The sequence below is a fragment of the Nycticebus coucang genome, chromosome 5 (assembly GCF_027406575.1).
Source record: "Nycticebus coucang isolate mNycCou1 chromosome 5, mNycCou1.pri, whole genome shotgun sequence".
NCBI lineage: Eukaryota > Metazoa > Chordata > Mammalia > Primates > Lorisidae > Nycticebus > Nycticebus coucang.
In genome coordinates, this window is record NC_069784.1 from 113,644,898 (window position 1) to 113,665,830 (window position 20,933).

Genomic DNA, 20,933 nt, shown 5'->3' on the forward strand with positions numbered 1-20,933 from the left:
TCAAAGCTTTTATACTAGGCATCGTGTTTCCTAAATATCAGATTCTAATTCTCCTATGATCAAAAATTTTCCTAAAGTATAAATCTTATAACAAAAAGCCTTTATAGTATATTCCTCTTCTGTAACAGCAGAAAAAAAAAACTTGGTTAAAAGAAACTATAAAACTCTTCGCCTTGAAGTAAAAATTTATACTACAAATTTAAAAGTCCAAAGCAAGGCTTCCCGCGAAGGATCTAGAAAATCACTGTCCTTGAGTTTTCCTCTCATTATTCTACTTTTAGCCCTTAGGAAGGTTTGAATGCGTCCTCCCAAAAGCATGTTGGAAATGTAACCCCCAGTGCAAGAGTGTTGGGAAGAGGGGCCTAATGAGAGGTGATTAGGCCATGAGGGTTCTGCTTCACGAAAGGGATTGATGCTGTTATCTTCAGAGCTGGTTCATTATACAGGGAGTGGACTTCTTATAAAAGGACAAGTTCCTTTTGCCCTTCTGCTACAAGCCGATGCAACAAGAAGCCCCTTGCCAGACGCTGGCCCCTTAATCTTGGACTTCCCAGCTTCCAATACTGTGAGAAATAAATTTATTTTCCTTATAAATTACCCAGTCTCAGGTATTCTACAATAGCAGTGCAAAAAAGAACTATGACAGTCTTTCTAAACTACTAAAATGATAAAAGATTTGTTTCACAAATACAAAAAATTTTATGGCTATCACAAAGTAATTCCTGAACTCAAATGGCCTCCTTTAAAGGAATATTTTAGGAATACTAGAAGTACAAAAGAATAATATAAGCAACACTCCCTCATACTATCCCCTCCACCAGCTTAAGAAATAAACCTTTGCGGTATACTTGAAACTGCATGTGAATCTCTCCTAGGTGTCATTCTATTTCTTCCTACCCACTGGTCACCAAGATGCTGAATTTGGAGTTTAGGACACCCATCCAGGCATCTAAACTTATACTAGATCTCGATGACTATTTTTAAACATTATATAAATGATACTATACTCTATGTATCCTTCTGCCCACTTCCTTATTTTGCTCAACTTCTTTTAAAGATTTTTTTTAATGTAGGATCTTTTATGTAGAGAAACTTCTAGAATTTCTCTAGGGTATAAATCTGCCAAACCCTAGGGTATGTAAGTTGTGAACTTTTCTCAATAATGCCAGAAATCTTTAAATGCTTATAAAAATTATACTACAACCAGCAAGGGATTAGGACTCCTATTTCCCTAATATCCTTGTCAACCACTGACTTGACAGTTTTATAAATTTTTATTAATCTGACCAGTATAAAATTGTATATCATTGTTTTAGCTAAAAATAATCTGTTTCTATGTTTTTAGGACACGTTAGCTGAGCATGGTAGATCACATCTATAATCTCAACACTTCGAGAGCCTGAGGCAGTAGGATAGTTTGAGGCCAGGAGTTCAAGACTGGCCTGGACAACATAGTGAGACCCCGTCTCTACAAAAAAAAAAAATGTTAAAAAGTTAGCCAGGCATAATGGCAGGTGTTTGTAGTCCTAGCTATTCAAGAGGCTGGGGCAGGAAGACTGCTTGAGCCCAGGAATTCGAGGCTACAGTGAGCTAGGATCATACCACTGCACTCTAGCCTGCGTGAAAGCCTGTCTGGGGAAAAAAAAAAAATCATCAGCCATTTGTGATTCTTCTTTGGTGAATGACCTATACATATCCTATGCCCATGTTTTTTCTCTTTTTCTTAATTTTTTAAAAGAAATTATTTATGTATACTGAGTACAGATCCTATATTGGTTACATGCAATAATCTCTATCTGTAATTATTTTTGTTTTAGAGATGGGTCTCACATGTTGCCCAGGCTGGCCTTGAACTCCTGGGCCCCAGTGATCTTCTGCCTCAGCCTCCTGAGCAGCTGGGACTATAGATATGTGCCACTGCACCTGGTTGATGAATTATTTGTTTTACTTGTCGATGGTATCTTTTATATTTATTGACATATTTACCATTTCTAGTATCCTACATCCCTTCCTATACATCCAAGTTTCCATTTGATGTCATTCCCCTCTACCCTAAAGATCTTCCTTTAGCATTTCTTGTAGTGAAGGTCTGCTGGCAACAAATTATTTCAGTTTTTATTTATTTAGACTTGTCCTGATTTCAGCCTCATTTTTGAAAGGCATTATCATTAGACACAGAGTTCTTTACGGATTGTTTTTTTCTTTCAGCATTTTATCCACGTTACTCCATTGTCTTCTGGCTTCATTCTGATGAGAAGTCAGCATTCACTCTCCTGGTGTGATTTATCTTTTTACTTAGGATGCATTTATACCACTTTCTTGTATTTTCTATTTTTCAGCAATTTTACTATGATATGCCAAGGAATGATTTTCTTTGAATTTGCCCTGCTTGGATTTTGCTGAGCTTCCTTTATCTGTGAGCTTTTGGGGTTATTGTTATTGTTGTATTTTGTCAGATTTAGATAATATTTGTTCACTAATTCTCCAAATATTTTCCTGCTACCTTATATCTCTCCTCCCCTTTTGGGACTCCAGTTAAAAGTATTTAAACCACTCAATGCTAACCCAGAGGTGACTGAAACTATTCATTCTCTTCTCAATGTTTTTTCTTTCCTATCCTTCAACTTCAGTGATTTCTAATTTATTGATTGCAAATACATTTATAAATTTATTGGCTTTTTAATTATATTGTATCCTATTTGCTATTAATTCCAACTGGTGATATTTTGATTTCACATACTGTATTTTTCAGTTCTAGAATTTCCATTTGGAAATTTCTCAGTTTCTCCTATAATTCTTTCTTTTTTCACCCATTATATTCATCTATTCAAGTAGATTCATTAATATATTTATCATTATTATTTTTATGTCCTTGTCTGATTAATTCCAAAATCTGTATTGTCTATAGGTCTATTTCTATGACTGTTTTTTTTTTTTCCTTAATTATGGATACTTTCCTATTTCTTTATATCTTTACTAGTTTTTTGTGGCATATTAGTATTTTGGATGATATGTTGTAGAAAGTTTGGATTCTGTTATCTTTCTCTTATGAGTACCGAGTTTTGTTCTAACAGGCAAATAAATGATTGGTGGTTCACCTTGATCATGTGGAGGCTTGGTTTTAGGTTTGATTATGGTGACTCAATTTTGATTTTGCCTTAATTTTAGGGCACTCCCCAATAAAAATTGCTATGTAGTTTTTATTCCTAAGGTTTGGTCCTTTTAGAGTTTCAGTGGAAAGGTCAAGTTGTTTACCAAGTCCTTCTTACTTGGTGAGGTTCAAATTCCAAAGCGACTCCCCTGCAGTTGGCAGCTGCTGAAATCTCTGTTCAGGTTTCCTAACCTTCCAGCTTGTTATTTTCCCCCCAGGCTCCTTTGAGTTCACTCTGTAGATACACACTTCAGGAGTTAGTCAAGAACTGAAGAGGAGTGGATTTTGCAGATTTTGGGGCTCCCCCCACAGTGGCTGCTTCATTTAGGGGTTATCTAAGACTGTAATCTGCCAGCCTTAAACTGATTCCTCAGGCCAATAAAACTGATCATCTTCTTCTGGGGTTCTGCCTGCCCTGAGCTCAGCAGAACAGGGAGTGCCCCAAGGGAAAAGCCATTTAAATGTAGATTTTATTTACTGTGTTGCCCTTTATCCAAAGATCAAAACCTCTCCAGTTTCTCAAAGCACTCTTTGGTGCTTTCCAACTTTTATTTTTAAAAAGCATTTTCTATTTATTTACTTATTTTTAAGTTTATTATTTTTTAATTTTTTTGTTGTTGCAGTTTGGCTGGGGCCAGGTTTAGACTCACCACCCTTGGTATATGGGGCTGGCACCCTACTCACTGAGCCACATGCACCACCCTCTTTCCAACGTTTAAAAAAAGTGTTTTCCCAACATTTATAATTGTTATCAGCAGAAAGACCAATGAGTACAACAAAACCTATTCTGCCATTTCCAAAAGCCAGAAGCAGGTTCAATGCAATCCATTTTCCCAATCTTTACTTTTATGACTTAATCACAAAAGTATATATTTTTTTCTTTTCTTTTCTTTTTTTTTTTTTAAGACAGAATCTCACTATTTCGCCCTGAGTAGAGTGCCATGGTGTCACAGCTTACAGCAACCTAAAACTCTTGGGCTTAAGCAATTCTCTTGCCTCAGCTTCCCAAGTAGCTGGGACTACAGGCACTCGCCACAATGCCTGGCTATTTTTTTGTTGTAGTTGTCATTGTTGTTTACGTGGCCCAGGCCGGTTTCTAACCTGCCAGCCTGGGTGTATGTGGCTGGTGCTATAACCACTGTGCTATGGATGCCAAGCCTGATTTAATTATATTTTTAAGCCTTCTTTAAGAAATCCTTTCCTATCCCACAGTCTAAATATGGTTTTTATATTTTATTCTAAAAGTATTTTTTCTAACATATTTTTTCATATTTTGGTCTCTCGTTCACCTCAATTTCATTTTTTTGTGCATGGTTTAAGATGCAGACATATTTTATTTTATTTTATTTTTCCAAGCAGATAAATTTTTGTAAAATCATTAGTGAAGAGTCTATTCTTTCCCCTCTGGCTCATGAAGGCTACTCTGTCATAAATATAGTCTGACTTGCCTCGCAGTCTGTTCCAGGCTTTCTCTTCTATTCCAGCATGTTATTTGTCTAAGCCTACAGCCATACTGCCATGTTTTAATTATTACAGCTTTATAACAAGTCCTGTTATCCTGGAGAGCAAGGCTCTTCACCTTGTTCTCCAAAATCACTTAGTCTGAATATTCTTGGCCCTTTATTTGTCCAAAGACATTTTGGAATCAGTTTGTCAAATCTCACAAAAAGCCCTGCTGGGGGAAATTAACATCTTTAAAATATCACACCTTCTCATCTACACACTTGGTATATTTTTCTATTTATTTGGAGCTTCTTTAATAAGGTCTTCCTATAAATGTTCATAAATTTTCCCACAAAATTATATGTTGTTATTTATAGTATATACAGTATTTAAAGCATCTTTTAAAAACTACATTTCTTAAATTATCTCTGTCTAGTTTATCACAATTTAATCTGTCATGTTAAAAAAATGTCATCAAGTTATTTACTCAACTTACAAAATCTATGATTTAGTTCATAATACATAATCTAATGGATAGTAATACTTTAATTGTTTTTTCTATCATGGACTTATTAATTAAGTGGCTTACTTATACTTACCAAGACGCTCCATGGTCTCTACTTTCAGTGTCTGCGAAATTAGAGTCCAAGAACATATCTTTGTAGATTCGACCAACGAGGCAATACAGATCTGAAGCGACTTGCCCTTCGCTCTGCACCATGGGAATCATAATATCAAGAGCTTTTGCTCTGTCTCCAGGGAGATTTCTCCTAAAATAGAAAACACTGTTGTTTCAATGTAGATTACAGAAGCATTAGAGGCTGATTGTTTTTTAAAAACTCTATTTGATCTATTGATTTACATTAATGAAATTCGGCAAAATAAAAACAATAATTAAATTTTAAACGTCCTCTGTAAAACTGTCCTAAGCCTAATTTGTATCCTGATGTATGTCTACTGAGTCCTACAAGGATCTCTTTTGAGTTTCTTTTCTAATAAAGGTGATGGATTTGTACTTACCCATCCACAGTCCTTCCAATTTCCTGGGAGGGAGGTTCAAGTTGGTGCAATGAGATCAGGAGTATAGTTTTGTGGTCTTCAATGGGGCACAGTAAATTATTCCAAATAAGGACAAAATCCTGACCTTAAGTTTCAATGTCTTTGGTTCAAAACACTGTGCAAATGCATTCACAGACAATACCAAAACCCAAATCTAATCCAAGAGTTGCCTAAATTCTACTTGTAACCAAGGGATTTTTCTAAGAAGCTGCTTTACATATTTTGTTTTTAAATAGCAAATATGTATAAGCAGTTCTTAAAACCATGTAAAAATTCTCTGAAGGTTACCATTTGGGGGGCCTTGAAAACCATTATGCTAAGTGAAGGAAGCCAGTCACAAAAGAATCGTGTTCTGTGTGATTCTATTTATATGAAATGTCCAGAATAGGCAAAGTTAGAGACAGAAAGTAGATAAGTGGTTGCCTACGACTCAGGTGTTCAGAGGGCAATGGGAGGGTGATTGCTAACATATAGGGTTTCTATTTGGAATAATGAAAATGTTACAAAATGTGTAGTGTTGATGGTCACACAGCTCCATTAATCCATTAAAAATGGTTGAGTTGTACTCTTTAAATGGGTAAATTGTATGGTATATAAATGATATTTCAATAAAACTGTTTTTAAAAATGGCATCATTGGGGTAGGGCGCCTGTGGCTCAAAGGGGTAGGGTGCGGGCCCCATATGCCGGAGGTGGCAGGTTCAAACCCAGCCCCAGCCAAAAACTGCAAAAAACAAAACAAACAAACAAAAAAAGGGCATCATTTTTGTCCTTCACTACCACTTCAAATCTTCTGTCCATGAAATTACATTTTACCCTTTGTACTAAATACCTTAATTTTAGAATACTGCTTCATATAAATATGCTTATCGTTTCAGTTCATTTTAGGAAAGAAAGACAAAAGACAAAGGAATATTATGATAGGCTCTTATGAAGTTCATTTCAAAATATAAAATATTCCATGCCACCTTTCAAAAAAAACTTACTTGAGAACAGCAGGATGTCCCAAAAGTCGTCCCTAACGTCACCATACATAAGGAAAATGGGACATTGTTGCTAAATGTGCCTTTATTTACAAAATCATCATTACAAACTTTTATAAAGAGGTAGCCAACACGTAGAGAATACTTTGTAAATATTTCATAAAATTTTGTAATGAATATTTTGTAAATAAAAGTACATTTAGCTACAATTTCACATTTTTCCCTATTTATGAAAGCTTCCCTATTTATGCACAGTAAGAGCAGATAATCTCTGGAGGTTTCATCTAAATTGGTCAATTCTAAAAAAAAAGATGTTTAATATATGAGAAGATAAAATATACTTTTGTTATACATTTATTTTATTTTACTTTTTTACAGACAGGGTCTTGCTCTGTCATCCAGACTAGAGTACAGTGACACAATCACAGCTCACTGTGACCTCCAAATCCCAGGTTCAAACTGTCCTCCTGCCTCAGCCTCCCAAGCAGCCTGGCCTCCATGACCAGCTAATCTTTTCAATTTTTTGTAGGATGGGATCTGGCTGGGTTAACTAGGCTGGTCTCAAACTCCTGCTTCAAGTAATCTTCCTACCTCACCCTTCTGAAGTGCTGGGTTCACAGGCATGAGCCACCATGCCTGGGCCCCATTATACATTTATTGATAAGGTTAGTGGATGGATAAGAAGGAAATAAACAATCTACAATAAACAATATGCTGACAAATATTTTCTTCTAGATCAGCGGTTCTGAACCTGTGGGTCACAACCCACAGGAACTGTATTCAAGGGCCGTGACATTAGGAAGGTTGAGAACCACTGTTCTAGATAGAGGCAGTGGAGTACAGTGGTAATAGCATACATAGACCCCAGCATCAGGTGGATCTGGGTTTGAGCCTCAGTGGTATGGCACATTAATTATGAGCCTCGAAGAATAGTTATCTAACCTTTCCAAGCTTCAATTGCCCCATCTGTAAAAATAAGGACAAAGAGGCTTATCTGATATATAGCAAACACTCAATAAATTTGGCAGAGGCTGAGCACAGTGGCTCATGCCTATAATTCCAGCAGTTTGGGAGGCCAAGGCAGAAGGATGACTTGAGTCCAGGAGTCCCAGACCAGCCTAAGCAACAGAGCAAGACCCCATCTCTACGAAAAATTAAAATATCAGCCAGGCACAAAAACAGAGACATAGACACTTGGAATCGAATTGAAAACCAAGAAATGAAACTAACATCTTACAACCACCTAATCTTTGATAAACCAAACAAGAACATACCTTGGGGGAAAGACTCCCTATTCAATAAATGGTGTTGGGAGAACTGGATGTCTACATGTAAAAGACTGAAACTGGACCCACACCTTTCCCCACTCACAAAAATTGATTCAAGATGGATAAAGGACTTAAATTTAAGGCATGAAACAATAAAAATCCTCCAAGAAAGCATAGGAAAAACATTGGAAGATATTGGCCTGGGGAAAGACTTCATGAAGAAGACTGCCATGGCAATTGCAACAACAACAGAAATAAACAAATGGGACTTCATTAAACTGAAAAGCTTCTGTACAGCTAAGGACACAATAACCAAAGCAAAGAGACAACCTACACAATGGGAAAGGATATTTGCATATTTTCAATCAGACAAAAGCTTGATAACTAGGATCTATAGAGAACTCAAATTAATTCACATGAAAAAAGCCAACAATCCCATATATCAATGGGCAAGAGACATGAATAGAACTTTCTCTAAAGATGACAGATGAATGGCTAACAAACACATGAAAAAATGTTCATCATCTCTATATATTACAGAAATGCAAATCAAAACAACCCTGAGATATCATCTAACCCCAGTGAGAATGGCCCACATCACAAAATCTCAAAACTGCAGATGCTGGCGTGGATGTGGAGAGAAGGGAACACTTTTACACTGCTGGTGGGACTGCAAACTAGTACAACCTTTCTGGAAGGAAGTATGGAGAAACCTCAAAGCACTCAAGCTAGACCTCCCATTTGATCCTGCAATCCCATTACTGGGCATCTACCCAGAAGGAAAAAAATCCTTTTATCATAAGGACACTTGTACTAGACTGTTTATTGCAGCTCAATTTACAATCGCCAAAATGTGGAAACAGCCTAAATGCCCACCAACCCAGGCATTTGGAAACAATGGGAAAGGATATTTGCATATTTTCAATCAGACAAAAGCTTGATAACTAGGATCTATTTGTGAATTAATTTGAGTTCCCAAAATGTGGAAACAGCCTAAATGCCCACCAAACTGTGGTATATGTATACCATGGAATACTATTCAGCCATTAAAAAAAAATGGAGACTCGGGCGGCGCCTGTGGCTCAGTGAGTAGGGCACCGGCCCCAAATGCCGAGGGTGGCGGGTTCAAACCCAGCCCCGGCCAAACTGCAACAACAACAACAAAAATAGCCGGGTGCTGTGGCGGGCGCCAGTAGTCCCAGCTGCTCGGGAGGCTGAGGCAAGAGAATCGCTTAAGCCCAGGAGCTGCAGGTTGCTATGAGCTGTGTGATGCCACGGCACTCTACCAAGGGCTATAAAGTGAGACTCTGTCTCTACAAAAAAAAAAAAAAAACAAAAAACATGGAGACTTTACATCCTTCGTATTAACCTGGATGGATGTGGAAGACATTATTCTTAGTAAAGCATCACAAGAATGGAGAAGCATGAATCCTATGTACTCAATTTTGATATGAGGACAATTAATGACAATTATGGTTATGGGGGGGAAACAGAAAGAGGGAAGGAGGGAGGTGGGTGGGGCCTTGGTATGTGTCACACTTTATGGGGGCAAGACATGATTGCAAGAGGGCCTTTACCTAACAATTGCAATCAGTGTAACCTGGCTTATTGTACCCTCAATGAATCCCCAACAATTAAAAAAAAAAAAAATATCAGCCAGGTGCAGTGGCTTACATCTATAATCCTAGCACTCTGGGAGGTGGCTCGCCTGAGCTCAGGAGTTTAAGATCAGCCTGAGCAAGAGTGAGGCCCCATCTCTATTAAAAATAGAAAAATGAACCAGGCATTGTGGTGGGCACCTGTCATCCCAGCTACTTGGGAGGCTGAGGCAAGAAAATCACTTGAGCCCAAAAGTTTGAGGTTGCTGTGAGCTATGATGCTACAGCACTCTACAGAAGGCAACAAAATGAGATTCTGTCTCAAAAAAATTACAAAAAATATAAATAGCAAATACAAACTTTGACAGAGAAGAAAAGAATTTTAAGAATTCAAATGCACAAATAGTGTGAGACCTTTTTTACTGACAAAAGAAATCAGAAAAAAAATCAGAATGTAAGCTTCCTATATTTCACGTAGTTAAGGTAGATATATTAATATTCCATTCTAACTGGTACTCATTGCAATGTTTTAGTAAATGCCCTGTAAGAAATCTGCTGGTTCAACAATAATATGTTAGTGTATTAGAGAAAGAAACTTTTTCTTCTTACCTATTCAGGGCAAATGCATAATGAAACTTCACGTGGTGGTGGGAGGCCAAGTCAAAGGTCGGCAGTTTTTCTAAAGCCTCTACCAGCTTCACAATAGAATCATAGTCCTTTCAAATAAGAGGAGAATAGCAAAGAATTAAACCCTCAGGAGAAGAGGTCTGACAATGAAATGTCTTTTGAGAACCAGATATCTGAATCTGAGAAGGGCATTAAAAAGAGAAGTTACAATCTGTAGAGTACTTTGGAGAACCTATAAGAAACTAAACTTGTTCTTCTTCAAAGATGTTTGGATTGTACAGATAAAAACATTAGAAATACAGAGATACCATGTTTGACAAAAAGCGAAAAAACAAACAAAAAATACCCCACATGAGAATGCTGTAGATATGGGTACTTTACTTCTCCACAGAGCCAGACCCCTGAGATGCAGTGTTCTAACTCATACTTTCAGGGCAAAAACAAATTACAAGAACATGGAGCATTTGATTCCATTTCGATTATAAATAGCAAAATGCTTTCACTGCACAGAAGTAAGCGACTCTGGCCATGGGATACTAAGCGCCACATGCACCTTAAAGGCTGGATGTGGGAGTAAAACACCAGAAGTCATTTAAATTTTCCTATAAAAACCTCATAGCAAATTCCCAGCTCAGAAAGGATTCCATTCTACTTGCTGTATTTTAAAAATTTTATGATCTGTCAATAAAAATGATATAGCATGTTAATGTGTTTTATATTATATATTTCAAAAGCTATTTTTGTAAGTAATCAATTACATACGTATCCCTTCTGGCTCAATAGAGACAGCACTGTCAATTTCAAGTAACACAAGTTTTAGGAGTAAAAGACATGCTCAGAAAGTTCTTGAATGTCTGCTATTTGCCAAAACAAACTTTTCCTTTATTGACCGACAGGTGTGCCCAAGTCTACTTGTGGTTGGTACAGCAGACTCTCCCTGGGCTAGCTCTACCAGCAGATTTTTTTTTTGTTCTTTTGGAAGAAATATTCAGACCTTTACCATACAAGTCATGGTTAACTCACGTGAGTCTTTTTCATTCATCGTAAAAATCACAGGATGGAAAGCTTTAGGAAAAAGCTCCATAAAAACTTACCTATAGGAGCATGTATTACGTATGGGCCAAATGAAATTTGAAGTTAACACTCCCTTATTCCTCTAACACACGACATGACAAAGATTCTGCTGTCAGCATCTTCTCACCTGGATGTCTCTGTAGGAAAGTAACAGATTTATGACAATATCTGCTGTCAAGACTTCAATATTGTCTACTCGCTGCCGAATCCTTGCCAATTCCACTGCCAGTTCTTTACCAGTGTATAAATTACGAGCTTTCCTGATATCATTAAGTATAGATTCCCGGAAATATTGGCTGGTAAAAAACAAACAAATAAACAAACGCATTTCAGAGTTGACATTAGGAAGGATTTTAATGAAAAGCAATAATTTAATAAAGAATGAATGTCATTTGTAGCATTAGTGGCTTTCAATTCATTCAGATGTATAGAAGGGACATCTCAAATAGTTGCATCATTAAGAAATTTAAGAGTCCAAGTATTTCTTTTAATACTCTATCTTCAGGGGAGGGAGCCTGCGGGCGTGTGTAGGCTGGAGGGCTGGTGGGATGGCGGATGAGGAGGAAGACCCCGCTTTTGAGGAAGAAAATGAAGAAATTGGAGGAGGTACAGAAGGTGGACAGGGTAAAAGAAAGAGACTTTTTTCTAAAGAATTGAGATGTATGATGTATGGTTTTGGAGATGACCAGAATCCTTATACTGAGTCAGTAGATATTCTTGAAGACCTTGTCATAGAATTCATTACTGAAATGACTCACAAGGCAATGTCAATTGGAAGACAAGGTCGAGTACAAGTTGAAGATATCGTCTTCTTGATTCGAAAGGACCCCAGGAAGTTTGCTAGGGTTAAAGACTTGCTTACTATGAATGAAGAATTGAAACGGGCTAGAAAAGCATTTGATGAAGCCAACTATGGATCTTGACATCTTTTGTAGTTCCTGAAACTCCATTATATTCTAGTGAAACCATATGTAATAATTGTTATATTTTCTGCAGTGAGGTTCTGATATTTACCTAGGTGAATGAAAGATAGAGAAACAGTTTTTTTGTCTTTATTTTCATGCCTTTGGTTTTATAGTGATGTTGGATTAATTGCCTGCCTTTATATGACCATGCTTGAATTACTTACTGAGTTTTAATGACCACACATAAGTTAAAGTATCTTTCCAACCAGGCAATTCTTTCTATTAACAAAGGTTGAAATATTAATAGTTGGGTTAGATGTATTTGTGCTATTGTAAGCTATACTGTAGCTGTTTAATATGTGAAATCTAAATGGCATCTTTGACTATGATAGGTGAAATGTGCTTTATGTATTCTGAAGTTTTTATATAAAACTAGTCTGAGATTATTGTAGTGAACTTTTTTATCTTTTGTTTATATTTGTATCTTTATGTTTATTTTTATTTTTTTGAGACAGAGCTTCACTTTGTTGCCCTGGCATCGTAGCTCTCAGAACCTTAGACTCCAGGGCTCAAGTGATTTTCTTGCCTCAGCCTCCACAGTAGCTGTGTCTACAGGCACCTGCCACAAGGCCTTGCTATTTTTAGAGGCGGGGTCTTGCTCTGGCTCAGGCTGGTCTCGAACCTGTGAGTTCTGTGGGATTATAAGCATGAACCACTGCACCTGGCCTATCTTTAAAGAGATGATATAGAAAAATACTGGGTTTTTGTTAAAGATGTTTATCTGTTTTAAAAGCTAATTTCTTTTAACATTATTTTCTTCAGATAACAAGATTTTTTTTTTTTTTTTTTTTTGGAGAAACAAAGTTTCATGTGAATGCTCCTATGTTGGAAGGCTTTTTTGATTTAAAACCTTTTGGGGATTATAATATACCATTTGTTAAGTTTGGAAGAACTCATTTTCTCAGATCAGATTAAAGCTTCTAAAAATAAATGTTTTCAGTAGCAAGAATGACGTTGCTTAAAAATTGAAGGGCATCGGGCGGCGCCTGTAGCTCAGTGAGTAGGGCGCCGGTCCCATATGCCGGAGGTGGCAGGTTCATAGCCAGCCCCGGCCAAAAACCACAAAAAAAAAAAAAAAAAAAAAAAATTGAAGGGCATCGATGGTAAGATAAGCATTTAGGGTAGTTTTTTATTCACATATTTGTAAGTACTTGTTCATTGTGGAAACAAAACCTTGTATGTCTATGGAAATCACCTTTTTTTTTTAGTTGCACAAAGTTTATGTCTATATTATAGTTGCATTCAATATAAATCAAAATGAAACAAAACGTAGGTTTAATTGGCTCAGAAAATGACAATGAAAAGAAAAACACTGGCTAAAATTTTACCAATAGAGAATTACCATTTAGAGGATCGGATATGAGTTACAGTACCATGGAAAGTGCTTTTGTATTTCAGGATATATGGGTTTTGTGTGTATATACCTTATCAAGTTATTATTACATTTAGCTTAAAGTGACGATTACAATTGCATTTAAATCACTGAGTGTTAATTCTTTGCGAAACTGAACTTTTGTGCCACTTATAAATGTTACCTATAAATCAGTATTTGGGAAATTTTACTTTCTTAACCTATTAATACAAGGAATAAAGTACGAAATATTAAACAGGTTACTGCTTGAACTTAAAAAAAAAAATACTCTATCTTCAGAAATAATTAAAAGTAAAGGTACTCCATATTAATAGTTTTCCTGCAATAGGCCACTTAAAATGCCAAACCAAAAGGTATCACTTAAAATGCTAAAACTTTATTTTTCATTTTACTGTTTTTTTCTTAAGATTTTGTTTTGACATAACATTTTTAATGTTTTGATTAAAAACTGTTTTAAATAAATCAGATGTACTGTGATTTGAACAAATATAACCTTAACTTTCTGATCCACCATCATATTTATTAAAATAAATAATTGCTTAACCAAAATATAATAATGCTTTTAGCAACTGCTGCAGAGTTCTCGCCTTTAAAAGCCGCTAGACATTTATCTGATGATATTTCTTTACTTGTTTTGTATATATTGTTAGCTCTGACATTATTATGGGTCATTACGAAAGTTTTGAGATATATAAAACTCAAGAAACGTAAAATCCACACAGACAGAAACAAACAAAGCCCTTCCAGCCACACTGATAAGCTGAGCAAGTTGAAACTTGCACGGGTGAATTAGACAGGACGCAGTTGACAGTGTGTCTTGAAAGTAAAATAATGGACCATAACACAGTCTGCCTCAAAACTTTCGTAGTGACCTACATAAAGCTGTGAGTAATCTTATTTTGCTTTTGTTTTTCCTGCTACCAAGTTGTTGTTCTGTAAAAAAGTGAATAAGACACACTATGTGGCATCTATTTTATCAACTTTGAGGATAACACACAATTTTTTCTTATTTCTTAGCTGTACGTGGATAGCTAAAGAACATCATCTGATAATTGCACAAGTGGAGGAGGGGCGATCAGACTTCCCTGTCATCCCCAAATGGCACTATTAAATTTCACCTGGAACTTGCTTGTGCCACCTTCAGAAGTTGGACAAAACGATCCACAAGAGGTAAGCAGATGGGTCCCAGGAGCAGCTCGAAGTTGGGCTGCATGAGCTCCGTCAAGCCCTTCATGAAGCTGCTGTCACAGCAGTAGACCTTGTTGTGTGGAGTGATCATGTAAGGAACAAAGGTGTAGTTCCCAGTACACATCTGTGGAGAGAGGAGACAGGAGCTGGGAGCCAGCCCGGAGACGCCACACCCACCCCACCTTGCTTCTGTGACCCATTTGAAAGAATAATTCCAAATTTGAGGGGAAACAGAAAAATCTCATTTCTTACTTATGATTTATAAATATGGAAACTTCCCCCAATTTCTTTAATTAGTTACTTCAAATAATTAGGACTTACAGGTGATACCAAAAATGTGTGGAACAGTTTCTATCAATCAATTAAATATTTATCCACTATATTTCGAAGCTCCAGGACTAGGATTTATGCCGTGGGAAAAACACAGTGGTTGAAGGTCCAGCCTTCAGATTCAGGGAACTACGATGCAGTCAGAGAGAGGCAGCATAAACATGTGGAAATACAAGCCGCGAGCACTCAGAGGGCTTCCTGTGGGTGAGGCAACGCTGTGAATGGCCAGCTCAAAGCTGCCCCATTCAGGGCTGCTCTCCCAGCCAGTGGCCCCACCGCCTCCCAGAAATCAACCGTGACACTTCCACACCTTCCCCTCCTATATGCTATCCCATCTCTTCTGCCCCAAACTCTATCAGCTGTCTCATCCCCGTCCATTTCTCCATTTCCTTCCATCTTCTCCACCAGCACTTTAGTCCATGTACCAATGCACCTGGTCTGAGCCACTGTCATCAGTTTTGACCAGTCCCCTAGCTCCACCACTGGACTTACCATCTACTCTCTACCCTTCCTCCTCTTGGAGGAAGAAACTCTGCGACATAGTCATCAGAGCCTGGCTGCGCAATCCTGTCCCTCTTAACCTCAGCCCTGCCACTCTCCCCTCATGCACTGTGACCTGGGCTCAGTGACCTCTTGGTGCCTACATGATGCCAAGTGAGATGATGCTGTCGCATATAAAAGCAAAGTGGGAAGAAGAAAGGGGAAAGTGGCTTGGACATCCCTGAGTAAGAAAATCTAACTAGAACTTGGGATGCAAAGCTGACCGGAAACTGAATGCAAAGCTAAGGATAGTAAACCATGTATTCTGGACAATGGGGAATCACAGAAAGAATTCACAGTGGGAAAGAAAATACAATCAATGCATTTTGGGAGATAACAGGATGGAACGAAAGAGAGCATTAAGATCTGAGATTAGGCAGGAAACTACAAAGCATGACCAGATCGGCAACAGTGCCAAAAGAGAAACAGACACATGTACTTCATGGTAGGAGGAAAGAATCTGGCTGTGCACTGTGGCTCATGCCTGGAATCCCAGCACTTTGAGAGGCCAAAGCAGGAGGATCACTTGAGGCCAGGGGTTTGAGACCAGCCTGGGCAACATAGCAAGACCCCATATCTAAAAATTTTTTTTTAAATCAGCCAGGCATACAAGGTGGCATATGACTGTAGACCCAGCTACTCGAGAGGCTGAGGCTGAGGTTGGAGGATCGTTCAAGGCTGCAATGAGCTGTGATCATGCCACTATCCAGCCTAGGCAACAGAGTGAGATCCTGTCCCTAAGAAAAGAAGAATCAGCTATACCTGGTAACTGGTTCCACATATTAAGGAAGAGGCAGTCTTGAATGAGGCTGCCTATGAAGAGTGGTATCATTAACAGAAAGCAAGAATTCAGAAAGCAAAACCAGACGAAGTTATTTACACAAAGACATTGCATTTTGAGACACTTGACATATTTCAGGTAATGAATCACAAACAGAATCTGACTTCCAGCTAAAACATGAGAAGAACTTCAAAAGTTCAATTGATTTGGGATGGGATAGGGTAAAATGTTCACTTTCAGACAAGCTTGGATTTAAGGGGGACAGGAGTAACAGCTAGAGTAAAAAATATCAAAAAGTTGGAACTAAGTGGCTGGAAAGTACAAGATTTCAAGCCAAAATATGGACCTGGGAATTATTTGATACAGTTGAATCAAAGGAGATGGGAGAGATCTGTAAAAGAAAAACCATAGAGAAAGAAAAAAAGCAGAGGGCTGAGAACCAGAATGAGACGAGTATGAAACCCTCTCTGTCACTGTTACAGATCATCTGTCCCCAGCCCTACCAGCACATGGAGAACAGTCAGCACTTCTCTTAGCCTTGCCACTAAACTAAGAAGGACAAACGTGAATTCACCATGTGCCTGTGCCAAGGTAGAAACAGTCACGTCTCTGGGTAACAACCCACTGTTGTCTCCATCTCACAGATGAGGAGACAGGCAAGGCAGTCACGCAGCTGGTGTGTGACATGTTTGGCACTCCAGCCCCTGGACTCTTTCTCTAGCAGCCGTGTCATGACCACAGGGGGTTATGCACCCTCCCGAGTGGCCTTTCGAAGCTTGCACACCAGCTCTCTAACCTTCTGTCACTTTCCAGGCAGCCCTGTGTGAGCCAAGTGACGGCGCATGGCAAACAGGCGAGAAGTGCCAAATGCCGTTCCAGCCAGGCTCGATTATTTACGAACGTAACATGCTTTGAGGCGACCAGTGGTACACAAAGCAATAAAGCAGAAACTAAGCCCGACTTTCAGGTAAAGTATAAAAGGTGCATCTAGAGGTTGAGATTTTATTTTTAAATCAAGTACACGAAATTGTCCCTTTCTCAAGTTCTCCTTCCTGAAGCATTAACTGGAAGACTAATTGGGAAGAAGGAACATGAACATGTCCTGTTCCTATAATAAAATGGTACCGAGATCCCATAGCGTGTCCACCCAATTTCATCCTTTCACCCAAGCCACTGCCTAAGGGTACCAAAGAGGTCACTTTCCAAAGCTTCTAGACAGCTTACACTATGAGTGTTCTAGAAGAACAGAATCAAATACTTCTGTTTTAGATAAGCACCATAACTAAAAATTACAAAGAAACTGCTCCGAATCTTTTAAGTCACAAATGAGAACCAATAGACAAAAAGCCAGTAAGCCAGAAAAGTGCTGCTGGAGTTTTGAAATATTATTCTTTTGTTGTTGGATAAAGTTTCGAATCCTCAGAAGCCTTCACATCATGTGTACTTGTGTATAAGACACAAAATACACATTCTTCTTAAAATACTGGGTACTGGGGGGATAATATATCTATGTAAAATAATTCTGAGAGAGAATGACAATCTGGTATCTGGGTGTGCACTGGGGGTTCAGGGGAGAGAAAAATGAGAGCTGAGTCATACAAAGATCATAGAAAAGCAGCTCTGGAGACAACCCCCCTGGTATTCAGCTTCAGAATCCCTGTTGAAAATACCCAGGCATGGGCTTGGCGCCCGTAGCACAGTGGTTATGGCACCAGCCACATACACCGAGGCTGGCAGGTTTGAACCCAGCCTGGGCCAGCTAAACAACAATGACAACTGCAACAAAAAATAGGCGGGCGTCATGGTGGGCACCTGTAGTCCCCACTACGTGGGAGGCTGAGGCAAGAGAATCGCTTGAGCCCAAGAATTTGAGGTTGCTGTGAGCTGTGACACCATAGCACTCTACCAAGGGTGACGTAGTGAGACTCTGTTCTCCCCCCCCAAAAAAAGAAAAGAAAATACCCAGGCATGTTAAAGGTTTTCCCAAGTTCCTCGCTTCATTGAGCTCTTTAGAGTCTCTTCTTAATTTTTTTTTTCACTTTCCCTTGTCAATGCAAAAAAATAAAAAATAAAAATAAAAAAAGGAAGAAAGGGAGGGTGGTGAGCCACAGGAATCACATGGAAACAGCTGGGCCTGAGCTAAGAGACAGCCAGAGAGTGTGCGGTGGGGAAAAGTGCAAGGGTTGGTTATGTGACACTGTGTTTTTCTTAAAAGACACCAACTGTTGAGAAGAGTACTTTTTCAAAATGATGAAAACTAAGAATTAGGGATTATTTATTTCCCCAGTTGGCTTAGAAATGTTATTATTGCAATTCCTCTTTGCACAGTGGCACCAAATCCATAATTTGAAACAGCTGATGATCCAAAGTAAATAAAAACAATCACTGTATGATCAAGAACAAAACCTCAAACACAACTGCCTTTTACTAATAAGATACAAATTCAAAGATATTTACACCTGCTTCAAAGATCACATTTCCTTACACTGCAAAAAAAGAAAAAAAAAAAAACACAAAGTGTGCTCATAAATAACAACACTGATCTCTCTAGCTTGTTTTTTTTTTTTCATGGCTATAAAATCCCACAGCTCAAAATCTAATCTTATGCTAACTGTTTTCACTGTTTAAAAAAATAATAATAATGCCATTTCTGTTTTTTGATTTTTAAAAACCACATAAAGGTGACCATCAGTGCATGTGTAAACTGAATTAAGCTTCTGGAAAGAAAAACTCTCAGTATTCAAATATATTGAAAAAGATGGTCAAATCAGCCTTTTATTAGGATATCCAGCACCCAAAACATAGCAGCTTTCTCAAGTCAGCCGGCAACTTATTCATGATGTGCAGTATTGGGTCCCTGTATTAGCTGCTTGTCTCTAGGTCCACGCTGGGCTGGGCAGGACTGGCTGCTTCTTCCTACCTTCGGGTCTCAGGTAATGCCACCTCCCCTGAAGGACCTTCACAGAATGCCCACCCCACTCTTTAGCACGTCACCTTGTTAGTTTCCTAATTTGTCTGTTGGCTTATTTGTTCACTGACCTTCTCCCAACTAGACTCTGGCCCTTCTCATCTGTAGTCTATGCAACAATTACAAATATGGTTCTTTCCATTTCCAGCCTCCATAGTGAGAGCCCTGTGCAGCAACCCCAAAGCCTGGCACACAGTATGTGCTCAATCAATATTTGTTTTATAAAATTTGTTAAACAAATTCAACAGTTGAACACCTTTAACAAATTAAATAGTGTTGAAAAAAACAGTGACTGGAAGCATGAAGCAATAATTGCCCATTTCCTGTTGAGGTGGAAAGGATAGGAGTTTATAATGGCAACACTATGTATGCTGCCCTGAGTCTCCATCCTGGTGAAACCTTACGCTTTTAAGTTTTTAAACGTCTAATCTAAAGAAAAACCACCAATTGTACTGTTAATCCTATCATCTTGAATCATGTGCAGACTTTATGTGATATACTATCTTCACTCTAAATTGCAGAGGGACATTCTTTAAGGTTTTATAAATACTGGCTTACTGTCCAAAATGAAATACACGCTATATTGGCTTAACAAGGCTGTTTCCACTGTATAATTTTTCTTCTTGAGGCAATTTTTAAAATCTAAAATTTATTTTTCTCCTTCTTTCACATTTGTTTAACTGTGTGGAAGGTAGGAATTCAAAGGAAGACTAAAATACTGAGGCATTAAAATCAATCTCTAAAAAGAAGACAGATGACAGACACATATATACTTCTCCGTAGGTGCTTATGTAAATTTACATATGCTGTACACATACACATATATACATGTGTGTATCTGTGTAAAGAAATGCTGCTTTAGTGCCACTTACAATCCTACAACATTAACACTACTATAGAAATTTTTCTGAAACACACATAGGAAGAGCCAGGTGTTGATGTCACCTCTAAAGTTTTACTGTAAGGTCAGACAATTAAGTCCACGAACTTGTCCTGGAAGAAGTGCTACATTCCTCATTGTTGAATATCACCACAGTCACCTTTGAAGTATCCCCTTGGGAAGCTATGCCCCCATGCCAGTGCCCAGCTCACCCTTCAAAGAACTTTTTCTAGGATGAGTTTGTGAACTTGTCAGACCTTGTACCACAAAAGCTCTGGTGGTCATTCCAGAAAAGGAGTTCCAAAATTAAAAAGTAAGCAATTTCTGGAATGGCGCATTTAGACAGGATAACCATATCGATACATCAGAAACCCGAAAGAGGAATGATAAAGATAGAAATCTGGGGAGACTTAAAAAAATATCAGAGATTAGGGTGGTGCCTGTGGCTCAAAGGGTTAGGGCACTGGCCCCATATGCCGGAGGTGGCGGGTTCAAACCCAGCCCCGGCTAAAAACTAAAAAAAAAAAAATATATATATATATATATCAGAGATTAGCTGATGGAAAAGAAAAGATAAACAATTTCTAGAAGATTAAGTAAAATACTTACAGTATTCTTCTGGCAAATGATTTCCTGAAAAACAAAAAATACACCAGAAGTTAATAAGAACATCAATTAATCCAATGAACTATGCTAGGTGGGAGACT

General features: G+C 38.1%; 2 protein-coding genes across 3 annotated transcripts in view; one reads left to right on the top strand and one right to left on the bottom strand.

Annotated features, from left to right (window-relative positions):
- The window catches only part of MAP3K5 (mitogen-activated protein kinase kinase kinase 5), a 226,991-nt gene that overhangs the window by 124,288 nt on the left and 81,770 nt on the right, over nucleotides 1-20,933 (bottom strand). For both annotated transcript variants that reach the window (XM_053590832.1, XM_053590833.1), the window contains 5 exons: nucleotides 20,836-20,859; nucleotides 14,658-14,851; nucleotides 11,330-11,498; nucleotides 10,111-10,217; nucleotides 5,194-5,364 (listed from right to left, as the gene is read on the bottom strand). In XM_053590832.1, the coding sequence (XP_053446807.1) occupies nucleotides 5,194-5,364; nucleotides 10,111-10,217; nucleotides 11,330-11,498; nucleotides 14,658-14,851; nucleotides 20,836-20,859 (665 nt within the window). The remainder of the gene's footprint in view (nucleotides 1-5,193; nucleotides 5,365-10,110; nucleotides 10,218-11,329; nucleotides 11,499-14,657; nucleotides 14,852-20,835; nucleotides 20,860-20,933) is intronic.
- Nucleotides 11,713-12,733, top strand: LOC128585685 (transcription initiation factor TFIID subunit 13-like). The gene has a single exon (XM_053590834.1). It carries the CDS (start codon nucleotides 11,751-11,753, stop codon nucleotides 12,123-12,125), a length of 375 nt encoding a protein of 124 aa, XP_053446809.1. The 5' UTR covers nucleotides 11,713-11,750; the 3' UTR covers nucleotides 12,126-12,733.

What these genes read in the sequence shown, in the direction of transcription:
- LOC128585685 (XM_053590834.1), top strand. Translation starts at nt 11,751, where the DNA reads ATGGCGGATGAGGAGGAAGACCCCGCTTTTGAGGAAGAAAATGAAGAA.